This window comes from Asterias rubens, chromosome 5 (assembly GCF_902459465.1).
Source record: "Asterias rubens chromosome 5, eAstRub1.3, whole genome shotgun sequence".
NCBI classification, from domain to species: Eukaryota; Metazoa; Echinodermata; class Asteroidea; order Forcipulatida; family Asteriidae; genus Asterias; species Asterias rubens.
This window is the reverse complement of record NC_047066.1, coordinates 15148120-15157283: the sequence shown is the minus strand read 5'-3', so window position 1 is coordinate 15157283 and position 9164 is coordinate 15148120. Positions and strand designations below refer to the sequence as shown.

General features: G+C 38.5%; 1 protein-coding gene across 1 annotated transcript; it reads left to right on the top strand.

Moving 5' to 3' along the window:
- The first annotated feature begins 1811 nt into the window (after window positions 1–1811).
- On the top strand, window positions 1812–8626 carry LOC117290651 (TBCC domain-containing protein 1-like). The gene is made up of 6 exons (XM_033772168.1): window positions 1812–1891; window positions 2923–3045; window positions 4567–4742; window positions 5950–6047; window positions 6880–7029; window positions 7858–8626. Exons 1-6 carry the CDS (start codon window positions 1878–1880, stop codon window positions 7930–7932), a joined length of 636 nt encoding a protein of 211 aa, XP_033628059.1. The 5' UTR covers window positions 1812–1877; the 3' UTR covers window positions 7933–8626.
- The last annotated feature ends 538 nt before the right edge of the window (window positions 8627–9164 follow it).

Here is a 9164-nt window from a genome sequence, read left to right as displayed (position 1 = left end):
GCTTTAAACCTACCCCGACCATGGTGTTAAACTCTATTATTAATAATAATAATACTAATAATGGCTTCTTATATAGTGCTCAGGTCCATCACGCAGTGACGCTCATGGCGCTTCAACATTATTACCCCTGGTCACTGGGCCTTAAATTATTCCTTTTACGATCTCGGCTCCCTGGGGAGTATACAGCCTGTGCCGCCAAACACGTAGCGCAATCAAGGCTAATCCATCACAAAAACCAACTCTGCCCTCACAGGTACCCATTTACCCCTGGGTGGAGAGAAGCAATTATAGTGAAGTGTCTGGCTCAAGGACACAAGTGTCACGACCGGGATTCGAACCCACACTCCACTGAACAGAATCACCAGAGCTTGAATTCAGTGCTCTTATCCGCTTGTCGCAGTGGAATTTATGGTAGAATTACACCAAAGCCAGGCACAGTAGCTTTCTGCTTGGCAGTCTAATGGGAACACAGCTTTTGATTTTGTCATTAATTTATCATCTAAAGAGAAATTTATCATAAACACTTAAACCCAGTTGACTCTGCATCTTTTCTGTTTTTGTAGCTTCATGAAATTGAGCCCTTGACGATTAAATTGGAGCCTGATTAACTGTGACGTTAATGGATGTTTTGCCCTTTGAGTTCATTTGTTATTAAGTTTCGAGCCTGTTATTCAATCACTAAGTGTTTTGAATGATGAAATTAATTTCTAGGACACCATTAGATGCTTACTCCGACCTTTACGGGCCATCAATACATCATGTATTAAAGGGTCTAGGTACTTTTTGTAGGACACAAAACTTTAGTCCACAGATGTACATTAAACTCACAATGAACTTTAAGAACTTGATTGGAGTATTTAGCCTTGACTGGAGAGTGGCTTGTAAATTTACAAGTTGTTGGTCTTGTATCTGTTATCCCTCCATGGTTAGGGGAACAAAAGAGTGGGACGAAGTCTTGAATGTTCGCTTTAAACCAGCAGGGTCGTGGCCTTGTATTAAACGACTGAGCCGATGGTGAGGTCCTTAAACGCAATCCTTAGGTAGTCAACATCCAAAATAAACATGTTTATGGCACTCAGTTTGGTGTGATATTATCATCCAGTACGATTTGTTCTTTCCAAGCAATCTGAACAGCAACCCAGTTGGCCTGAGAGGTGGACCAATGCAACAACACAGCATATCTTGGAGACCTTTCCAAAACTTCTTGTACTTGAAGACATAAATGATGGCATTGATCAGTTCTTGTCATAAATATTACAATGTATGGCAGTCATTTTTGTTTCCATTGTCAGAGTTACAAACTCTTTTATTTTGAGGAAGGACAATGCGTAGTATAAAAAGCGTATTTAAATTGTGAAGTTTTTAAACTTAAACCTCAGATTAAACATTCTTAAAGGAACATTACAGATTTGGTTTTGCTAGCAAAACAGTTGCTGGCAGTGTAAGCACTTTATGTCATCCACCATTTACATAAACTGACAAACCTGTAGAAGTTCGAGATCGATCGGCCATCTGGGTCACAAGAGAATAGTGAAAAACCGTTTACAAATTTTGCATTGCATTGAAGCCAAAACAAAAATGAATAAAATGCTCACAGAGCGTCAAACTCCAAACGCGAAACTAGATTATTTATTTCTCATCAATTATGAAATTTCAGAGAGAAATATTTCAAGGGATGTTTTCTACTATCATCATCAATAGACTATGTAAGTTTTATGTAAATCTGTGATCTTCACGATTTTTGTTTCTTACCTATTCTGTAACGTTCCTTTAATATTATCATAACTTGCTTTTTTAAAATCTTATTTCAGAGTTCGTCCACCCTTGTCAATGCCCGGGTCAAAATTCACAGATGTCATCATGCCTTTATTTACCTGATGTCTCCTCTCAAGTAAGTGTCAGAAGATAAACAAAATCAACTTTCAAATCAATGCGGTACCCCACTGCTAAAAAATAGGATTCAAACTGACTATAGCTACCAAGCAATCTCTGTGCTTTAGTTGGTAAGACACTGCCCTAGAATTACAATGGTTGTTGGTTCGAATCAGATGTGCAAAATATGTTTTTAAATCACTGCTAAAATAAAGGATTCAAACTGCCCCTAGCTACCGGGCAATCTCGGTTGTCTAGCTGGTAAGACACTGCTATAGAATTACAATGGTTGTTGGTTCGAATCAGATGTGCAAAATCAACTTTTAAATCATTGTGGTACCCACTGCTAAAATATAGGATTCAAACTGCCCCTAGCTACCGGGCAATCTCGGTTGTCTGGCTGGTAAGACACTGCTCTAGAATTACAATGTTTGTTGGTTCGAATCAGATGTGCAAAATCAACTTTTAAATCATTGCCGTACCCACTGCTAAAATATAGGATTCAAACTGCCCTTAGCTACCGGGCAATCTCGGTTGTCTAGTTGGTAAGACACTGCTCTAGAATTACAATGTTTGTTGGTTCGAATCAGATGTGCAAAATAAACTTTTAAATCATTGCCGTACCCACTGCTAAAATATCGGATTAAAATTGCCTCTAGCTACCGGCATATCTTGGTGCTCTAATTGGTAAGACACTGCTCTAGAATTGCAAAGGTTGTGCGTTCGAAACAGATGTGCAAAGATGCCCTCAAAAATTTCCCAAAAGGTAAATCCTGGTACCATATATTAAAATATTTGTAACAAAAACTTACTCTGTTTTAGTCAGGGTTTGATTTTAACAACAGAAATTGAAATTAAAACTGGATTGGTGTTCCAAAAATGAAACCAGTGAGTGGAAGGAGAAAAGAGTGCATCACGTACTAGTTCAAGTACACAATTTCAGAAGTCAAAACATTAAGGGGTATCATTTTAGTTGCCTTAATAAGACAGGAAAAGACGGAAAAACAGTTTTTACTTTCACATATGTGAGATTTTTGCTGATTTTGTAAGGTTTGTGAGCATTGAAAAATGTCGTCACTCTACCATAGTCCTTGGCGTTGTGGATACTGCAGTCCACTTGAGTGGTTGTGAAGATACCAAAGTCATAGCAGCAACGCGGAGATGCAGTCTCAGGTATGTTTGTATGTTTGTTTAGATGATTTTCCCGTGAAGGGAACTCGACAAACTCCAACAAGGGGATACTAACACCAAGTCAGCAACAGCCAATCTCTCTCTCATACAAACATAGGTTTAAAGGCAGTGGACACTATTGGTAATTGTCAAAGACTAGCCTTCACAGTTGGTGTATCTCAACATATGCATAAAACTACAAACCTGTGAAAATTTGAGCTCAATCGGTCATCGAACTTGCGAGACAATAATGAAAGAAAAAACACCCTTGTAACACGAAGTTGTGTGCGTTTAGATAGTTGATTTCGAGATCTCAAGTTCTAAACTTGAGGTCTCGAAATCAAATTCGTGGAAAATTACTTCTTTCTCGAAAACTATGGCACTTCCTAGGGAGCCACTTCTCACAATGTTTTATACCATCAACCTCTCCTCATTACTCGTCACCAAGAAAGGTTTTATGCTAATAAATATTTTGAGTAATTACCAATAGTGTCCACTGCCTTGAACAATTATTATTATGAATTGTGATTCAGTAACTACATGTATAGACTACAATACTTGTTCTAGTCATTGTGAAATCAGTGGTTAGCTTGGTAGGATTCGAACCCACAATCTTGTGATTGTGAAGTCCTGCAGTCTAACCACTGGACCAAAAACCAACACTCCACAACCGAAGGATTTTTTCAAACACAATTAAACTCTACCCTCGCAGGTACCCATTGTATACCCCTGGGTGAAGAAAACCAATTATAATAATCATAAATAATAATAATAAGACTTGTAATGCGCACATATCCACCCTGCTGGGTGTTCAAGGCACAGTAAAAACCAAAGCAAACAAAACAAAGAAAACAAACAAAATTAGTCCTTGAAAACCTGTGACATAAGATAAGTTTTGAGAAGAGATTTGAATGTTGTGGTACAAAGACAAGATCTAAGATTAAGTGGTAGAGAGTTCCAGATGCGTGGCGCAGCTGAAGAAAAAGACCTGTCACCCCATGAGTGTCGAGACTTTGGTTATAGTAAAGCATCTTGCTCAGACAACAAGTATCGTGGCAAGGATTCGAACCCACACTTAATGAGTTAACCGCCGGAACTTGAGATTGATGCCCTTAACCACTCAGACGACACCCTACTCTGATATGGCTACCCTGATACAGCTGCAAGAGCTGGGAACTTGTACACTGAAGTGCCTAGCAAAGACACAGTTCACTGTGGTTCATTAATGGAGATGAGATGGTAGAGATAGAGATGAGGGTGGTTCTTATGATTGATTTAGCCGAGTAGCGCATATTAATGTTGCACAGGTTGCATACTCCCCACCAGGGAGCTGAGATGGTTTAAGGAAGGAATTAAGGCCCAGTGACCAGGGGTAATAATGTGAAGCGTTTCGGACGCCCTCCGAGTGTGAAAAGCCCTATATTAAAACAGGTTGTTATTATTATTATTATTATTATTATTATTATTAATAAGTTTGATTTACAAGTCCACACCAAATCAATGTGTATTTTGTTTTCTTTCCAGTGGATCAACCTTGTGCACGTTGCATCTTCTGACTCCAACACGACCCCTGTTGCTGGGTGGGAATGACTCAATAACCCTTGCTCCGTATCACACACACTACCCGATGTTGCAGCAGCATATGGCTGCAATTGGACTTGGCACCCACCCTAATGTGTGGGATCAACCGCTTTGTATTGGTAAGTAGGGTCCTCCATGGACATTTAAAAGCAATGGACACTTTAAGCCTATTCGGAATTGCAGCTGCGTATGTCATTTACTGCTGACAATGCAACTTGTCTATCTCCCCTGACCTTTAGACAATACTAGCGGGTATTGTCAAAAGGTCACGGGAGATAGACGAATTGCGTTGTCAGCAGTAACAGACATGCATAGCTGCAATTCTAAATAGGCTTATTGGTAATTACTCAACAAGTATCAGCATATCACTGTAGAAAGGTTTGCGGTAACACCATGTAAATTGTAATGACTATCTCTAATGAGTTGGGGTGGTTCTGAAAAGAACCGTTGGTTTCAACTCGACGTTTGGATCAGTATGCCCTGATCGTCTTCTGGAGAAAAGAAACCAACAATTCTTTTCAGAACCACCCCAACTCTCAAGAGATAGTCATTACATGGTGTTACCACAAACCTTTCTATATCGTATTTCCACCATGCAAAGTTTCAAATCCTAGTGTACTTAAATATCAGCATAAAAACTTATTTGGTAATGAGCAACGTAAAGCTGTTGATAGTGAGAAGGCGAGGAAAAATACTACTCCATACTGTCCACCATATTGATACAGACTCTGATTTGAGAGGAAGTTTTTGAATACTGATGTAACTCTTTTACAAGAACCGTTTAAGCATCATGCCTTGAGACATGGGCCCAATTTCATAGATCTGCTAAGCACTAAAATTTGCTTAGCATGAAATTTCTTCCTTGGGAAAAACAGGATTACCAACCAAATTTGTATTTGTTGCATATTGCTTGTTACTGGTATTCAGCTGTTGTTTGCTTATCCTGAAAATCACGTGGAAATTTTGATGGTAATCGCCTGTTTTTTATCAAGGAAGAAATTTCATGCTTAGCAAATTTTTGTGCTTAGCAGCTCTATGAAACTGGGCCCAGGTCTCTGGTGCCAAGGGTTAAAGTCCTCGGTAACAAGACTGTAATCTAGACTGAATATCAATTCCTACCTTCAGCTCCCTTGAGTTCTTTCCACTTTAAATAATTTGTTCTTCTTGTAGCTCCATACCAAGCTTTCAGCCTTGTTTGGGGCGAACTTGCACACACAAAAAATGTAAAAAAAAATAATGTGAGAGACATTACCTCTCAAGTGTTACCTCTTAACCTAATGTGTGAATTTGTAATGGTATACAAAATCTAAACTCAATTATTTTCAGGGCCCGATCATCAAGATGATAGCTCTGTGTTTGAGTTAATGAAACCTGAAGACTTCTTTACTTTTGTGATTCCTTTTGAGATGCCAGGAGAAACAAAGGTAATGTCTCTGAAAATATTGTGTTAATTATTAAATTCATTCCCTCTATTTTCTGCATGGTTTTTTGAAGGTCCTAGGCTGTTTAACCCTTGTCCCCAACGATATGCGAAGAGTATAAAACCAAACCCTACCATTGTGGGTTTGTTTCAAAGAGGTGAGACGCAGTGACAGTATAGTGTCTTGACCAAGATACACAAGTGCAGTGATAAGGGGTTGGAACTGATGTTTTGGCGACTCAGACACCAGGGCCCAGAAGATTTTGTTAGAAAATTTCTTGGCTAAGCAAGAAATGACTGGGGTACCAGTCAGATTACCATGGTAACTCTATGGTATTTTGGCTGGTTACCTATTTATGTTAAGCAAAGGTTTCTTGTTCTTACAGGCTTTATGAAATTGGGCACAGATGCTGTGAAATTCTAAGCCACTATTAGAGTGGCGTACCGTGGCCGACTGACTCAAGCTCTGGTGTTTCTGATGAGAAGAGTGTGGGTTCGAGAGTCATGACACTAGTGTCCTTAAGCAAGACTTAACTATTATTGTCTTGTACTTCGAATGGGATGTAAAACCGTTGGTCCCGTGCGTTCTGTAATGCACATCAAAGATCCCATTAACACTTATGTATCGCTAGAGAAGGTGTTTCGCCCCAGTGTTCCTTGCAGGGGCTGCTGAATACAACTTAGCACCTTGGAAACCCTTTCTGAAAGAAGTTTATAAATACTTAGTGCCTTGAGTACCTTGTTGGTAGATACGTGCGCTATATAAGACTGCAATATTATTTTTTTAATTATTAATAACTCTAATAATTTTATTGTTATGTGATTTAATGTGGTAGGAGATACCAGGTGGTTTACCGTTGAAGTATGAAAGAGCTTTGAAAGAGAGGAATGGACAAATACAGACCTGGCAGCAGATGGTCAAAGAGGCAGGGTTATCCCCAAGCAAGAGGAAACAGTTCCAAACACTGGTTGAAAGTAGATTTCAGGTAAGGCATTGGATCTACAGATTATTGGCAAAATCTTTTAATCAATCTTTACAATAGTAATAATAGTGGCTTCTTATAAACCGCTCATATCTCTGTCACTCAGTGACGCTCAAGGCGCATCAATATTCAGTATTTTTATGCTATGCATTGTGGAGCTACCTTTTTTGTTTAAGTATGAAACCTTCACAATACTGTGATGTAACATGAAGCCAACTAAACCAGGAACAAGATTTCACGCGTTAATAAACACCTATATCTTTGATTAAAGGGAAGTTACACGTTTGGTAAATGTCAAAGACCAGTCTCCTCACTTGGTGTATCCCATCATAACCATAAAATAACAAGCCTGTAAAAATTTGGGCTCAATTGGTCATCGAAGTTGCGAGAAAATGATGAAAGAAAAAACACCCTTGTTGGACGAATTTGCGTGCTTTCAGATACGAATAAAAGACTAGAAGTCTTTTATGATTTTAGTGAGAAATTACCTCTTTCTCAAAAACTATGTAACTACTTCAGAGGGAGTTGTTTCCCACAATGGTTTATACTATCAACAGCTCTCCAATGCTCGTTACCAAGTCAGTTTTTAAGTAATTACCAAACGTTTTCCTTCCCTTTAAGCAAAATGATTGATTAGTCACTTGAATTTCTACATTACTGGTTTGAAATATCTGTCATTTAAGATCTTTCTGGTGAAAACTAGTTGTTTCAATCAAAGTTGTGATTTGAAAATGACCAGCAATGTATGTTGTTTTCAAGTGAAGTGACTTTGTGTATGCATACCAAAGTGAGCCTAATTTAAGTCCTTTATTTATGTACTTTTTTTGGCAGGCTTGGTTGGACGAAAGTGGACACAAGAGGGAACTAGATAGCTTAGTGCCGACCCATGCATCGCTTTCAAAGTGAACACTTTTTGATGTGGAAAAAAAAAGATGGCTGATGCAACAGCCATGTTTCCAGTGGTGTACCATCTCGCCGTGCTACTGTTTGTTCTTTCACAGAATGGTCATAACCCCTGGATGTACAGGCCTAATGGATATTTTATTTAGTCCTGTGTGGTTGATCCATTCTGTGTTAGAGACTATGCAGAGCACACTGTCAAAAGATGCATCAAGTCGTAAAGCAACTGGTCCCCAGTCATTCTTCTTTGATTTTGTGATACGTCTAACTGTATGCAGTTTAGGGTGACCATACAAAAACATGATTAATTCGAAATGTATTATGTCAATACAAATGCAATTTTTCACGTGCATAAGTGCCCTACAAGCGCTCACAATATTTTGACAAGCTTGCTTGAGGAGCAGTCACTTTTGCAACATTGCTTTTGAGTGCTTTCCTTCAAGGGGTTAGTGGCGAGAGATACCAAAGTGGGATGCTACCCATGGTAGTGAGGCTGGTGATGCAAGGACTTGATGATGTCTAAAGTTATGTAACTTAAACTGAAATTGCCAAAGTCTGTAGTAGACCATACCTGTGAATGTGTGGCCAAGATATTTCATTCTGAATGCTGGATAAATCTAAGGTCTTTAAAGTCACTGGACAGGTTTGGTAATTGCTCAAAATAAATATTACCATAAAAACTTACTTGGTAACAAGTAACGGAGAGCTGTTGATAGTATAAAACCTTGTGAGAAACGACTCCCACTAAAGTGACATACTTTTTGAGAAAGAGGTAATTTCTCACTAAAATATTATTCGACTGTAGGCCTAAAGCCTTTTATTAGGCGTCTGAAAGCACACAAATTTGTGCAACAGGGTGGTTTTTTGTTTTATTATTCTCTTGCAACTTCGATGACCAATTTAGTTTAATGTTAAAAAAAAAAATTATTTTATGCATATGTTGGGATAACCCAAATAATATGTCCAGTGCCTTTAAACTTAAATGGTATTTACAGCTTTTTTGGTGGATTAGTAGCGCATGCTTTTCATTGGCTTGCTACCTTGTGTGCACTAGTTTTCGGCAAACCCAGACAACTATTTCAGCAACCATGTCATCCTATGCAAAGCCTTTTTCCTTACTTTCAAAACCGATTGTTTATTATTTGATTGATTGAAGTTGCTGTGTAAAGTATTGAGACCAATTATTATATGTACATTGAAACCAGTTTTCAAGACTGGATAATTTATTAACTTATTTA